Source organism: Peromyscus leucopus, chromosome 15, assembly GCF_004664715.2.
Source record: "Peromyscus leucopus breed LL Stock chromosome 15, UCI_PerLeu_2.1, whole genome shotgun sequence".
Classification (NCBI taxonomy): domain Eukaryota; kingdom Metazoa; phylum Chordata; class Mammalia; order Rodentia; family Cricetidae; genus Peromyscus; species Peromyscus leucopus.
The window spans coordinates 33,092,077-33,107,656 of record NC_051076.1 but is presented as its reverse complement, the minus strand read 5'-3'; the positions used below and the strand labels follow the sequence as shown (position 1 = coordinate 33,107,656).

General features: G+C 53.2%; 1 protein-coding gene across 2 annotated transcripts in view; it reads left to right on the top strand.

Annotated features, from left to right (window-relative positions):
- The window catches only part of Cd247 (CD247 molecule), a 74,713-nt gene extending 60,633 nt beyond the window's left edge, over positions 1 to 14,080 (top strand). The window contains exons 2-8 of one of the 2 annotated variants that reach the window (XM_037211295.1): positions 6,956 to 7,059; positions 8,134 to 8,190; positions 9,100 to 9,180; positions 10,249 to 10,281; positions 11,013 to 11,069; positions 11,888 to 11,923; positions 13,038 to 14,080. In XM_037211295.1, coding sequence (XP_037067190.1) covers positions 6,956 to 7,059; positions 8,134 to 8,190; positions 9,100 to 9,180; positions 10,249 to 10,281; positions 11,013 to 11,069; positions 11,888 to 11,923; positions 13,038 to 13,103 — 434 coding nt within the window. In that variant the 3' untranslated portion in view covers positions 13,104 to 14,080. Of the gene's footprint in view, positions 1 to 6,955; positions 7,060 to 8,133; positions 8,191 to 9,099; positions 9,181 to 10,245; positions 10,282 to 11,012; positions 11,070 to 11,887; positions 11,924 to 13,037 lie in introns of both variants that reach the window. The other variant, XM_028864375.2, reaches the window with a different exon arrangement.
- Positions 14,081 to 15,580: the final 1,500 nt, after the last annotated feature.

The window sequence follows — 15,580 nt, the reverse complement described above, 5'->3', positions numbered from 1 at the left end:
AAAATAAAGATATTCAGTAAAACCATGAAGTAATCTGAAATATGAAGTGTGATTATATAAAACACGAAATGTTATAACATATGAGAAGTTACAGTACATTCTGAAGAAAAACAAAAGTTTTTTTTTTTTTCCAGGAAAAATGTTTTGATTCAGGGTGATTGCAAGTGACAAACAGTGGACATTTTGGGAGGCAAGCTGCTGTTGTAGTTACAAGTGGCTGTGTTTGAACATAAAACCATGAGAGATTTTGATAGTTTTTCTTACCTTTCTGCACTTCTATAATGAGTTCATTTTACTTGAAAACAGGAAAAAACAATCACGGAAAAATGTAAAAATATTGCACAAACCCCAACTTTAATGGAAATAAAAATACAGAAGGGGAAAAACACAACCCACGATGACTCTAAATCTAAGAAATACAATAGTCTCTTTCTCCACTTGGAATCTCGGCTCTGGGAACGTGTTGTTTGTGGATAACTGTGAGCAGGTGGACGGCTTCGAACGGAACAGGAATGTGTGTAGCCATACACGGAGGAAGGGAGAGGAGGCTGGAGCGACTTCCAGTGGGCAATGACATGCTGTGTGGCCCTTGCACGTTATGGAGAGTTGCTTTGAAAGCCAGGGTTATCAGGGTAGCTCCGGGGAAGCCAGGCACTGAGGACTTGGCCAGCGCGTGTCCTGGCCTTTGGTAGCCGTCTGTGTAAGACAGCTAATTCCGTGTGCCTCTCAGTACAGCCAGGGGACAACAGAGGGTACACAGGCTTGACCCTTGGGGGAGAAAGGGCTCTGGAACCCTCCTCTTCAGTCCTGACCCCCAAGACCCCCAAGAGCAGCACTAAGTGGTGTTTCAAAACCTCTCAGAGACTCAGTTTCCCCAGCTGTAGAGAAAGAGTCACTGTGATGGCTACAGAAAACTCCCCTGTGGTTCTAGTCACCGAAGCCATCTTCGGCTAGTGGCTGTCACCACAGTGCTGCCATGTGTCTAGCTTGTATCCTTCTTGTTGCAATGAAAATAAAAGGTAGCAGCCCCTGGTGGGGAAGCCTATGTGCCCCCATGTTGTGGTCGATGGGTTGGCACCATGTCCAGTGCTCTGACCTACACAGCCCCCCCCCCTCCACCGCTGGTGCCACCGCCTTCCTGAGAACATGTGACTTCCTGTTTTCTGAATTCTTACCCTACAATGTCATCGTCAGTTGAATCTGAGACTGGGGGTGGGGATGGAAGGGAGCGAGACCCTGGGTTCCAAGCTAGGCTTCCGAAGGTGGGGGGAAGCTTCGGGGCTGGGAGGGGGTCTGTTCCTACCTAGGCTGTGAACTATTTGATTAGCGGGGATGACATTACATCCTCTGTGCTGAGTACTTATGAGGTCTGAAGGACCATATAGCCTGGGAGGGTCCTAGGATGGTTCCATGGTCACATGGTAGAACCAGGCCTTGGTCTCACATTGGCTCCCCTCCGAGGATTTGTTCTTATCTGCAATGCTGAAGTACTTCCTCTAAACTGGACATGAGTGGAACTTGAAAGACTGAGAATTAGAGATCTCCTCCAGGGGTTGGTGGGTGAGGAGTTTCTTACCGCCAGATGTATTCAAGCAGAGGCCAGAGGCACTGGTCAGAGAAGTCCCTGTGAAGGTCTGGAGCTATCCAGATGAAAGGAACCCCTGAGGGACTGGGACAAAGTGGGGGTGAGAAGGAGCTTGCTCCATGTGCACTTAGGGACTTTCCAGCTGGGTGACCTTTGGGAGTCCTGCTTCTTTTCTGTGAAAACGCAACTATGAACCTGCCGGGATTGTACAAAATGGCTCAGAGCATTAATCTCTGAGCATTCCACCAGACCATGCAAGGAGAGTGAGTTTTCTAAACAGTATGCAGAGCAGCACAGATGACATGAGTCTCATCATGGTCGGTCTGTGAAGACAGGAGTCCTCCGAATGCCCTGACACAGGGCGCCTTCTGTGGACCAGGTCCTCCACACACACTGGCCATCTGACTTTATCCTCACGTGCTCCTGAGAGCCAGGTTTCACCATTGTGTGATGGAGAGTCTGCCCGGCTTCTGTCCCCAAACCTAGCATGAAGGGGAAGAGAGGACCCGTCCTCTGTTCTTTCTGCCGCTGGTACCTACAGAGCCTCTGTGTGACAGGAACGCTGCTGGAGACCTGTAAGGTGGGCACACACCAGCGTGCAGGGACCTTCTCCATGCACTTGGCCGCATTCGCTCAGCCCTGCCCTGTGGTATCAGTCTCATTAAATCATCTTTGCAGGCAGAGACCGACGCTCAGAGTTAAGAAATCTCTCAAACACTAAGCCAACAAGAAATAGACTCCAACCTTGTCTCTGAGTGTCTTTCTACCTCGGAGGCCTACGCTCTTTCTGCACATTTCCTGGTTAGTGATGCACCAGGTGAGGAAAACCGGATTGAACCGGCCTGGTTGAAGAGGAATGCACCAAGTGACATGCTCACACACTGCTGTGACTAAGTGTCCCAAGTAAGGGCTGTGCATTCACAGGAGGGCGGGATTTCTGGAGCCTGCACCAGAGACGAGATTATCCTTGACAGAGGGCCAAGGAAGTGTCCGGAGTCAGGGGACACTCCAGCTTTGCCATTAACTGGCAGGTGTTCCTGATGAAATAACTTCAACCTTCTGGTGGTCTCAGTTTATCAAGCTGTGAACTGGGCCCAACAAAAGCTTTTTTTTTTTTCTACCTGCCTTCTGGACTCTTTCTCAGAGTCAGACTCGATCAGACTCAGGGGGAAGTCATTTTTTTAACAGCAGAAGCTGTGGTCCAATGGTTTGAGGTAGTCGAGCAGATACCCAGCTCCTCAACCGGATTTGCTACCAGAAGAGTTTGGTGTGAGGACCCAGCAGGGTGTGTCAGCGGCTATGACAGGTCCAGGCTTATGAAAACCTAATTCCTGAAGCACAATCCCGGCCGAGAGACCCTGACATCACGATACAAGTACATGCCACGGGAGGAAGGAGACTGTCCTAGGACTCCTGTCTCCCCAGGCTGCCCTCTGGGCCTTAAAAGCTTCCCGCTGATGCTCAACGCCACGACACCTGAACCAGGGCTCTTGTGAGGGTGACTACAGCGTGTTCAGGGATGGCTAGACTCACGCCTGCTAATGACCCAGGACATTAGTATCTGAGCTGACAGGTGCTCTGACAGACACTTCTGGAGCTGTCGATAGCTGCCCTGAGGGCCTCCACCGAGTGAGTGTCTCCCACGGTCTATTCCAGGTGTCCTGCTCCAAGGCAGAGACACCAGCTTTTACTCATGGTCTTAAAGTCAAATAAATAGAAGTGACCGTGCTAGCTGGCATCATGAGGAACAAATGGGTCCCTCACCTGGTAAGTGTAGCAATACCTAATCCTCCATCAACAAGGGGATATGTAACCGTACCCTCTTCATACAGTGGGGAAACTGAGGGTTGAGATGCTTGGAGCCAGGAGCATGCAGCCACTGCCTTAGAGCAGAGGGACAGAGTGTGCGTGTGGTTCTCTTCTCCAACGGTGACGTTTTCTCTTGTGTAGATGGTATGGCTGCACAGCTCTGGAAGGCCAAATTTCCCTCTTCCTGTTCTGGGCTGTATCAGCTCCGTGGGATGCTGGCTCAGCTCCGTGGGATGCTGGTTCTCCCCAGCCAGCACTGAAGTCTCCCTACCCGGGTCCTAGCCCAGGCTGGCTCAGTCAACCTCCACAGGGAGCCCAGGGAGCCCTTCTAACAGGCAGGAAGGCTCACAGGTCTGGGCTCTAAAACCCTGGGTTTTCTCTCAGGCACTGGGTTTTTCCTGGGGACTGTGGATCTGGAGTGTGGGTGGGAGCGGAAGATAAAATGGCTTTCCCACTGTACAGGAAAGCAGTTCCCTAAATACCTCCTGGGAAGCAGGAGTGCGCTGCGTGCCGTGGGATGGAGTAGGGATGTGAATTAGGGTATACAAGCGGCTCGGGGAGGAGGTGGTCACGGGTGGGAGAGGGACAGGGACACAGCTGGCCGATATCACAATCACTATGACAAGTGGCACTGTGAAGGACTGTTGCTGGGGTGAATGCCCGAATACCCGACACCATCGACCTTTTAGGGGAAATCGAAAACCCGCCATTTACACCTGCTGAAGCATCCTCACCACAGCCCTTAAGGTAAATGAAAGTGCCCCCACCCCGCTCTATGGACAGGGGTCCTTAGGCCTAGAGAAGCGAGGTCCCTACTTTCCGGGACCACACAGCTAGTGAGCGGCAGGCGAAACAGTGGAGGCCACCTGCCCCCAACCCGGTCTCTTTTCTAGGGCTGCAGCCCTTGGCACGGAGCCAAGGCCCAAAAACCCGTTAATAAACCGTGTGACTGACACAGGTCCCCAGTCTTGTGTGGGATTTTCTGGGCTATCACGGCATTCTCCAGGCCCACCCCTGTTAGTACGCACACTATAGCACCCAGGGAGGTGACAGTCCCTACAAAGGGTCAGGCCCCTTCCTGGTCAGCCCCGCACGCTGCACTTTCATGGCTGGCCATAAAACTAAGCTGCTCTTTGAAAAGAGAGTAGGAGCCCTTGTTCCTATTACTCATCCTCGGGGGTGGGAGGGTGCCCCACTCTCCGCCTGCCCCCCTACTGTGCTGACTCTGCACAACACAAAGAGGTATTTCTTCTTATTTGTTCTAAATTTACTGTCCAGCATTTTTTTTTCTGTTCTCATTTCACACGGCAGGCAGCTGAGCGATTTTCTCCTGGCTCTCTCTATGAATCTCAACCACCCTGTAAATCGCCACGGACATCTTTCCAGCCCTAAAAGAAATTGTCACTCCAGCTTTGGGAGCCTTTACTGGGGGGTGGGGGGTGGCTGGCTTCTTAGGGGCTCCTGGACCATTATTAGAGCAAAGAGCGGCCTGGGGCTGGGGCCTAGCCTCTGCCCGTCATTGGAACACACCCTCCTCCTCTCAAGTGTAGAACATTTGATGAATACCCGTCCTGGGCATGGTGTTGGGGGTGGGGCAGGAAGCAAAATGAAATGCAGCCATTGGCCTCCAGTGCTTACAGCCCGAGAAGGGAAGTTTGAACTTCCAGAGGACTATACGGGAATATAGGCTCTGCAACCTCCACCACCCATCGATTGTCCCTGGGGGACTCTGGCGGTCGGACAGGGGCCTGATGTCTGCAGGTGTGGGGCAGAGCTGGTAGTGGTGGCCCGGAGGTGGAGCCAGGGGAAGAAAGGTGGGCATGATGGGCAGAGGAAAGCACCAGGATAACGGAGCATGGGGCATACAGGACAGGACGGGCTGGGATGTGACTCAGTAGGTCCAGGGTCTCCCTGCCGTGCATGAAGCCCTGGGTGTGATCCCCTGAACCACCAAGCATGGTGGTGCACACCTGTAAATCCCAGCCCACCAGATGTGGAGGCAGGAGCATTACAAATTCAAGGTTGTCCCTAGCTATATAGTAAGCTCAAGGCCAGCCTGGAATCCATGGGAAGCTGGAGAAGGGACCAGGTGGTAGCGAGTTCTTTCCAGCTTGGTCTGGAAAGGCACAGCTTTCCTGGGGCTGCACAGAATTCCCGCCTTCTTTGAAGGGTCTGGGGTCATCAACGGTTTCTGAGCAGGGACTATGGGAAGGTGACAAAGACATCTTCTGTCTGGGGCCAGGAGGGATCCTGGACTAGAGCTGGAGTGAAAGGCTGAAGATGGAGGGTCTCAGAGAGGTGGGCACGGGGACAGTGAACGAGAGTTAAGTCACCAGCTTCCGCGGCACGTGTGGGCAGCTGCAAGCGATCCATACCTGCAGTTCTCAGTGTGTTTCTGGCGGTGGCGGCGATCCGACAGCGCCGTAGTGATTGCACTCGAAGCAGAACAAACGCTGAAGACTTTTAACCTGTTTCACAGAAGAGGCAGCTGGAAGGATAACTTGCCCCCAAAATCACACAGCCGAGGCTTAGGACAGACGGCGCCTCTCTTCACCTTACCCACCGTCTCGGCCCCAACATGGCTGCCTAGCAGCCACCAGAGGGCGCTCCTGCCTCTGGAGACATGCTGGAAAGCCATAGAGACCTCCCTCTGCTGCTGTGGTTCTCAGGCAGGGCCAGAGTGAGGGTTTTGTGACGCTGGGTAGGTTCTCAGGTCCCGCTGCTGCCCACTTACCCAGTAGGAGCTCAGTCAAGCTTTGCTTGCTTGCACTGTGATATTTCAAATAGGAAAGCTAGCTTCTATTTAACTACCGTCTTTCCTTTCCCTCACGCCTCCCACCCAACCCTTCTTATCCAGCGACGGTGCTAACCACACACGCTTTAAGCGCAGTGACAAACATCAGCAAGATGAGAGGAGTTAGGAACCCACTGAATTAGTGAGAGTGGCTAAATACACTGAGGATCTGAGCTGAAAAGTGTAGGTTCCCTGGAACTTACTCCATCGCCCAGGCTGGCCTCGAACTCACAATCCTCTTGCCTCTTCAGTGCTGGGATTACTGATGTGTGCCACTACACCTAGACTTCACTGACAATGAATAGATACTGGGATGATTTGACTCAATTACTAAGTCTCTGAGCCCCACTTTCTTAGCCCCTAGGGCTCTCTCTGTAGGTGGACCTTAGTTACCAAGACCTAGGTACCTTTCTGAAGCTTCAAGTTCATAGTTTATGCAAGGTCTCACTTATAGCTGGGCTTTCATGTCACCAAAGCAGAAGTTTTGTGGACCGTGGACAGTTTTATCTTTCTCCAAGTCAACCGCGCTCCATTCTTCCCAGGCTCTCTGGCTATACCTGGTACTACACTGGCCACTGCAGGCTGGGTTCCTCAGATTGGGTGTGTGAGAGAGGTTGCAGGCTGTGGTCTGTGTGAGGTCTGAGGATCGGATCTGGTGTTCTTGTTATGATTTCTTTGGCTACAATCTGTCATAAAGTCCACCTGGGGATAGGGGGATGTGTTCCTGTAAGCTTGAGCATAGCTAATAGTTTTCTCTCTTGGCACAGAGGCACAGAGCTTTGGTCTGCTGGATCCCAAACTCTGCTACCTGCTAGATGGAATACTCTTCATCTACGGGGTCATCGTCACAGCCCTGTACCTGAGAGCAAAGGTGGGTTCCCCTGGGCTCTTGGGGGAGGATGTGGGTTCCTCCATCGGGAGGATGGGTGGTGGGGCTTTGGCACTGGGGAGTCTCAGGCCTGGGCTGTGCCCGGTGTGCACAGTAGGTGGGCTGAGAAGGTGGGGTTTCCATCTACAGCAGACAGGGCAGGACAATGAGCTTCATGCCAGGCCAGTTAGTGAGGATCTGTGCCAAGCCTGGATGTGAGAGTGTCCCACAGCATCTGCTGGCAAACAGAAGGCTTATGCTAGGCAGTTAAGGACAAGAAAGTGGAAGATGTGCAGCCCCTTCTTGGGGTCTGCCACTGAGCTGCTAGTCAAGGCCACACCGGCTTTCTCTCCAAGCCTCAGTTTCCCCATCTGCAACGGGAGTGTTGGACAGCATCTTCATCCTCACCAGGTGCCTGAAACCATGGATTTTGTGGAAGAACGCATCTGGGGCAGACAGAAGTCTGATCTCTTGAGGGCACTACAACTCATTTCCTTTCTGACATAAGATTTCACCTGAGACAGTCTTATTTATTGATTTACTTGGAAATGATACCCAGCTGATCTGTAAGATTCTCTCCAGGGCTCCGGCTCTGCAGTTCCTCTCAGCTTAGGTGGCACGTGTGGTTAGGCCAGCCTGGGACACATGCTCCTGACAGCAAGGAAGCACCCAGGAAAGGGCTGGTGACGGTGCCTGCAGGCCAACTTGGTAGCCGCTGTCTACCCTGAGTGTCCTGGAGTCCCTGGAGGAAGGAGCTCAGGAAGGTGCTCCTGGCTCCCAGCAGGCACACAGACTGGCAGCCCTCTTCACACAGGAGGAAGGCCAAGGCCTTCACTTGGGATAATTAGCTTCTCCCAAGACGAAAGTTGCAGACACTGGGCAGGCAGGAGAAAGGACAACTGAGTTCAGAGGGAGCTGCCACTCCTTGGGCCCCTGCAAGGACAGCCACAGCAGCAAGGCACACGTGGTTCGCTGTCAGCAAGGACCGAGGGGCTGTCGCCCAGCTCAGCACGGTAGCCAGCCTTCTGGACCTCGTGGGGATGGTGCTGAGCTGTGAATCTCTCTGCTCTATTCCAGTTCAGCGGGACTGTGGATGCTGCCGCCTACCAGCAGGGCTCCAACCAGCTCTACAACGTAAGTTCCCACTGTGCAGACCTGCGTGCAAAGTCTTGTCCTAGGACTCGGCTCCGCTGGTCCAAAGCTATCAGCCCGGTGACTGGGGGCAAGGTGTGGTTCCTCAGTGTCTGAACCCTAAGACTGGGGTAGCAGTCATGCTTGGCCCCCAGTGCTGCTGTGAGGACAGGAGCTTCAATGACGAGATGCGTGGTATATATAGCCCTGCCTCCAGCAGTTGGCATAGGCTCGGGGCCACCGCACAGGGGGAAGGCTCACACAGAAATGCAGTAGGTCTTTGGTCCGTGTGATTCCTCTCCGGGAGCCTTGGTTTCGCTTGCTAATGAAAACGCTGTTATGAACCCCATTAGACAGCTCGGCGGAAGGAAAAGCACGTGGTGACTCGGGGCTCCTGCCATGCACCAGCCTGGTAGCAGATATTTTCTGAGGTGCTGGCATGGAGATGAAGCCGTTCCCACCACATCTCTTGCCTCTGTTCATGCTTTTTTAAGGGTGCTTAGTGCTCTTGCAGAGGACCCAGGCTTTCCCCTAGCACCCATAGGGTGGTTCTCAAACACCTATAACTCTAATTTTGGGGGATTGAGGCCGCTTCTGCAGGCATGTGGTACACAGACATACAGCAGGCACACACATATACACATAACATAAATAAAATGTACAACTATTTTTACTTTTTATTGTGCTGTTGTGAGACATGGTGCACACGTATAGGTCAGAGGACTTCTCTCCTTCCGCCATGAGGGTCCTGGGGATTGAACTCAGATCCTGAGGCTCTGAGGCAAGTGCCGTTCCCACCGAGGTACCTCACCTTCCCCATGCTGCATTTTGTGGAGCCACCAGGCGGGAAACCAAGCCCCAGTTTCAGCTGATGTGGCTTCGTTCTCCTGAAGGTCCCTTCTCCTGTTCTAGGAGCTCAATCTAGGACGAAGAGAGGAATATGATGTTTTGAACAAGAAGTTGGCTCGGGACCCTGAGATGGGGGCCAAACAGGTAAGGATGGGGTGGGTGGGCTCTGAGGGAGGGCTGCTCATCCCGGGACAGCGGGCACTAGACGAACACGGAGAGGGCCCGGGACGAGGGCACGACAAAGAGCCACCTGCTGCCACCTTGCCCTGTCTTCGGGGCTCCATTCTGCACCATGAGAAGCCCTGCACACGAGTACGTCACCACAGGCTCCGCCCTAAACTCTGTCTACCTCCCCTCTACTGCTTCCTAGTCAACCCAGGATGCACACATGGTAGTATCACCTGCCTCCCTAGGACAGCCCTGACGTCAAGATACACCCAGGAAGGGGCTAAGGCCATGGAGGACAAATCCTGGATTCTGAATCACCCTTTAGAAAGAACATGGCCACATCAGGCTCCAGGCGCCTGTGACCTCTTGGCTTTGTAGACTCTATTCCTGTAAAGGGAGGGGGGGCAGATGACTCCTCTGTTGGACTAGAGGCCTCCTAATAGCAGGGCTCAGGACAAAAGTCCAGTTTCAGGTCAGCACTGCTCAGAGCTACCCAATGTCCTCAGTGTTTTTGGTCATCCCTATCCACTCAGGCCTGACCTAGGTCCTCTGAATTCTGTGCTGGGTGTGCATTGCTAGAGGATGTGGAAAGCAGGCAAGTCCCTAACCCCTATTCCATCCTCCAACCTCAGCTCTTCTCCTTAGGACCAGGAAGGGGTGGGGGAAGGGCGATGAGGGAGGGGGCCACAGTTTTCTGGGGCCCCACCTCAGTAGGACCTGATCAGCACTGACTGGCTTGGCTCTGCCCTGAATGAGGGGACCCCCGTCCACGTCTTGGTTTATGGTGCATATGGGAATACATCTGCAAAGAGGCTAAAAGACCATGCCCACAGACAACCCTGGGGCCTGCCTGCCCAGGCGGGAATGTGAAGTGTGTGTGCAGGCATGCATAAGCATGCGTGAGCTGCGGAAGGCTGGCCTGAGTAAGGCGGGGACTGAGGAGGAGACTGGCAGCGGAGCCAGCGGACAAGGCAGCATGGGGTTGGTCCCTTTCCAGCCTGGATTCTCGCCGTCTAATCTCTGCCCTTTTCTGTTCCTCAGCAGAGGAGGAGGAACCCCCAGGAAGGCGTGTACAACGTAAGTGTAAGAGAATTCACCGTTCACCCTAGAGAGCTGGAAGAAGGCTGGGGGAGGGCTGGTCTCTCTCCAGTCTTTCTGTTTAGGCCAGCCCTTCCCTGGATGGTTATATGTCACCTGCTGGTAGCTTTGGAACATCCCTTTAAGCTCAGCAGTGACACCTCACCCCCCCCCCCACCTTTTTGTTGTTGTTATTGTTCGTGGGCTCTGAGCCCGTGGTTGGGGAACAGGGTAGGAGCTGCAGGCTATGCTGGGCAGAAACGTGGAGCTGGCTGGCCTGAGAGGATGCTGACCCCAGGGGCTGGAGGATTCTGAGCGCTTCCTCTCCATGCGAAGTCCACGCCGCCACTGTGGTGGGAAGCTCTAGTATTAGGCGACCAAGTGGTGGTGCCCACAGCAATCGGCTGGTCCACAGCCTGTGGCTGGGAAGAGATGACGTGTTCCAATCAATGACTCATTGCTCCCCTAAGCCCTTACGGCGAGCAGTCTCCCTGCTCGGTTTTTACAGCTCTGACTCTCAGCTGTCTCCATCTCACCTGAACTGTTCAACGTACAGAACGGTAGATCAGAGAAGATTCTGAAGTCGGGCTGAAGAGTACAGTAGACTTGGTTGTGGGCAACAATGTTCGCAAGCCCAGGGCTTGGAGCCTGCCAGCTCGGGAATCCAGAGGCTTCCGGGGAAAGGCCCACTCTCTATCAGTTAGGACAAGACATCTCCTCTTTTCCTTCAGGCGCTGCAGAAAGACAAGATGGCGGAGGCCTACAGCGAGATTGGGATGAAAGGCGAGGTGAGTGCTGCCCTTCCTTGACGCCCAGGAGGGCTCCTTATGGTATTCCAGACATTCCTGCCACAGCCTTCCTCTCCCACCCGTTCCTCCTCCAACTGAGAAAAGTCCGTGTGACGCATGACAGACGTGGAGGTGCCCCTGGACAGTACATGAGACCAGGGATAGGCTGAGGTGTCGGGGCTGAAGGGCAGATCTAACATCCGCGGCTAAGCTTTGCTGGACGCAGACTGAACCTTTGCAGGCAGTCACTGTTCCCAGCGCAGTTGGGTGCCTGCTGTGCCCTGACACTGGGTCCCAGGGGAGAATCCAAGTGGATGGCTCCTTCCTTGTTCAGTCATGATTTCATGACAATCTCCAAATGTCAAGGGCAGAGCCTTGAGTTCTTCTGAGCAGGGGACCCTGTGCAATTGACCGGCCAGCATGTGTGGTCAGGGCCTTGCCTGCAGAGGATACCAACTTCCCTTGGGAGGAACAGGATCTGGGCTAACTCTGTGTCAGAGCTCAACCATCATCTAGCTGCCGTTCTCAGCGAGCCTTTCTGAGGCACTGGAGCTGTGCGGAGGACCATTTATTCCAAGCAGCCGGTCCTATGTCCCAGATGCCAAAGATCTGGGTTGGGCAGTGTGAACTTGGCACCCATCTGAGCCACGTGTCATCTTATTCTAGAGAGGCAAGGGTCTGGCCAGGGGCCGAAGGACCCCTCCGTCCCCGGGGGGAGGGAATGCTGGCTGGGAAAGAGTCCCTTCTGATTCCTTGAGTGGGGGCAGTTGAGCAAGGGTGCCGCTACTGATGCCCTTCCGTTCTAATCTCGTTCACAGAGGCGGAGAGGCAAGGGACACGATGGCCTTTACCAGGTGAGAGCTGCTGCCCCCCGGCAGCACTGTTCTGACACGGGGTAATGCTGAAGCCACCACGGTCTGCTTGCTGGTGGCACCAGCCCTTGTCAACAGCCCGGGAGCGCCAGCTCAGGGCACACAAGCAGACCGGAGGCCACTCCGCGGCCATTGTGTCTCTACAGCTGGGCTGAGACTCAGTTGTGGAGGCAGATACTTGGCTCTAACCGAGGGCTGTGGGAGCCCCATGCCATTTTGGCATAGGGGACAATAGCAGCTATCTGAAAGATGGGGGGGGGGAGCCCCCAGAGGTACAGGCAGAAATAGGTCAAGGACCCTACCCAGGCGACTGTTTTCTTGGTCCACTGTGTTAGCTCAGCTCTATCTAAGAGAGTAGGTGGGAAGATTGAAAAAAGAAAAAGGCAGCTTCAAAAGGGAAATGTCACTGTAATAATCAGGTGCATGGTTTATGTAAATTAGTGCAAATTATGCAAACTGTGCAGAGAACCTAATTTTCTAAAAAGGGATCCCCCTGTGGCTTCATCTTTCTTGTCGCTGGGCTCACCTGAGTGTGGTGATGATATTCAAAGCTGCTTACTGGAAGCTGCTGGAGGCCCCATTGCCTTTCCGGTCCCTGGAACAGAGAGACTTTCCAGCGAGACTGAGGCTAGCCTTGTCTGCCTGTCCAAATATACCACACTGGCCAGAGACCAGACTTTCCTGGCTGAGGACCGAGGCCATGGATCTGCTGCTTTCCCTGTGCCTAGTCCAGACTCTCTGTGGGCTCAGGTAGCACATTCTCTGGCACCTCCCAGTTTCCAGCTCAGTATGTGACATGGGTAAGCTGCCTTCCTCTTTGGTTGGATGGGGAGTCTGATGCGCCCTGGTACTGCGGGCCTAGTGTTTGAGAAGTTGAGAAAGGGGTGAGAATCAAGCTGGAAAAGAGTTGCTTCCAAGTCATTTGTAGCAGGACCAAGAACCCATCTTTCTGTCAGCATTCTCGGGCAAGACTCCCCACCTGTGGCGTGAGGGGACCTTGGGGGGGCTGAAGGCAGTGGCATCCATGGTTGAGCCACAGACAGTAGACTTGTGCCTGTGGACTCCTGTTCATTCTTTTGTGACTTGCTTTCACCAGGGGCTCAGCGCTGCCACCAAGGACACCTATGACGCCCTTCATATGCAGACCCTGCCCCCTCGCTAACAGCCAGCGAACTTCCCACTCATCGGCCTGACCTGATGATGTTGATTGTGAAGGACAATGCATTTCCAACTCAGTCCATTAATTTCACAGTCACCATTTGATGAAGAGGATGCTTCCAGCCATCACATCTGTCTTCTCCAGTTCCAAAGTACCATCTACAGAATGTCATCCCTGGATGCTTTAAAGGGAGAGCCCCCCCCCCCCCCTCATAGCCCAGCCTGGTTCTCTGGTCTTATGGCAGGCCCTTGTCACAGCAGAGCCAAGCCCTAGCCAGGGGATCGGGGTGGGGGCGCTAACACACCTCCTGTCACGGCTGAGTTCAGTTTGCTCTGTAAAAGCCCCAGAGAAGGCCTGGGTACCATTTGGATTGTTCCACTGGTGTGGACTTGCTTTGCTCCTGCTGTAAATTTGGCTTCTGCTGTCATCCTTCCCGCTGCCAAGACAACCTGTAATTAGGCCACACGGTGAAAGGCGGAGAGGGAGGGCGCCTAGGCAAGTGTCTGCCGGGACTGGCTGAAGGAAGGGAAGCGACATGCTCGGAAGGTCCCCAGCACAGGTACAAGGGTCCTCCCCCCACCAAGCACACTCTCTGCATCTCCCAACCACCGTGCCAGGCACTCAGGAATGGAAAGGTGCCTTCCCTTCATGGCGAACACACATGACTTGTGCCCAAACTGGCAGAGAAACAGGCCATGTCATGACAATGGACTAAGCCCAGGGGGGGGAGTGAAAAGGGAGTCCCGCCTCCTCCCAGGAGCTTGGTCCATTCCTTCTTGAATGGCGAGAAGACCAAGACCACCCAGGTCTGCAGCGCTCACACAGCAGTGACATTGAGAATCAGTCCAGCGGACTGCCAGCTCACGGTATAAAGTGCCTGTGACCATGGATGGGGGACCCTCTGATCTCCAGGGTTTTAATTTATACTGGCTTGCTAAATAAAGCCTCACTGCTTTGCATAATAAATGCTTTGCTAAAAATGTTTGAAGTCTTATTTCAATGGTGAAGCCTGGGGTAGTAATGGAGACAGGAAATCAGCAGGCTGCCTCTGCAGCAAGTGAAAAATTACTTTCAGTTGGGAGTAGGCAGGTAGGTACCAGTACACAAAGCCACCAGGAAAGCTGCCATGTAGGATCCGGCATTAGGCTGGTGGTTGTGCCTCCAGATAGGGAGATGCCTAGTGGAAGAGGGGGGGCCTGGCCTTCTGACTGAACTGGAAAAGGAGAGGCTTCCTGAGGTGAACCTCTCTAGGGAATGCAGAACAACCCAGCGCAGTGACATTCTGAGCAGAGCATCCAGGAGTGAAGGCAGCCATGTGGGCACAGAGGGGGGGTGGACAGTATTTTCAGGTCAGCTTCCCTCACCAAGTGACCTTTCCCTCAGCAGTACTTCTCTAAGTTTAGTGACTCTCCCTAACTTCTCAGGTCCCGGAGCCCAATTAATAAGGGATAAAAGACTAAAATTTGTACCTTGGCTTTTTCAAAACAGAAATCCAAGGCCATCTATTGAAAGGCCTTGAAAATTGAGGATTCCAACAACAATCCTGCACAGCACATACAGAAAGGCCTTCAATGTAAGTCAGTCCCGAGGGGGGGCTATATACTCACCTTTAACCTGAGGTCGAGCTCTTTAGACAGAGTGCCTCGTCTCCAGGCCTGTTCTAGGCCTCATTTCAAGACCAGCACAGCAGAGATGGCTGGAAAAGAAGAGTTTGACCCAGTTCTGTTAAGAACATGTCTCTCAGGCAGAGGGGGGCACTGGTGGTGAGTTACAGGGCAGGAGGCCTTACCTGGAAAGGAGCTACAGAGAAAGCAAGCATTGAGAGAGCTGAGCAGATGTGCCCAGGCATCAGAGCTGGGGAACCAGAGTTCCTGGGAGGAGCGCTCCAGAGTCAAGGCGACATTGGCTACTCCTGGGACAGCCAGGACTCCCGCCCTGCCTGGGGCCTGGCAGTGGACTCTAACCACAGTCTTTCACTCTGGATACTATTAGCTGTAAGATACGAGTACTATCACTTGCTTCAGAGGATTGAAAACGTGTTAAACATAAACATCCCTATTTCGTGGTTAAAATGGAAAGCCATGTGACTTAAAGAAAACCCTGGGGGCTGGAGAGACGACTCAGTGGTTGAGAGCACTTGTTGCTCTTGCAGAGGCCCCAGGTTTAGTTCCTGGTCTTGGGAATGGAGAGAGTCTCTTCACAGAGAGCCGGGGCACATGCTCATCTCGTGGGGAAATGCTTCCTATGGGGTCTTGGGAGCAGCTAGAATATAGCGAGTTTATAAAAGGATGGAAGGGTCACAGTTTCACTCCTTCAGAGGTTACACGGGTCTGCTTGTTAGTCTTTTTATGTAAGAAGCTGCCACTGTCTCTACCAAGGATGATGTTAAGATTTTGAAATTACTTTAAAAATAACTTTATAGACTTACATGCAAGACATAAATGTTAGAAGGGAAAAAGAATGGAAAAGAGTAAGTTAAT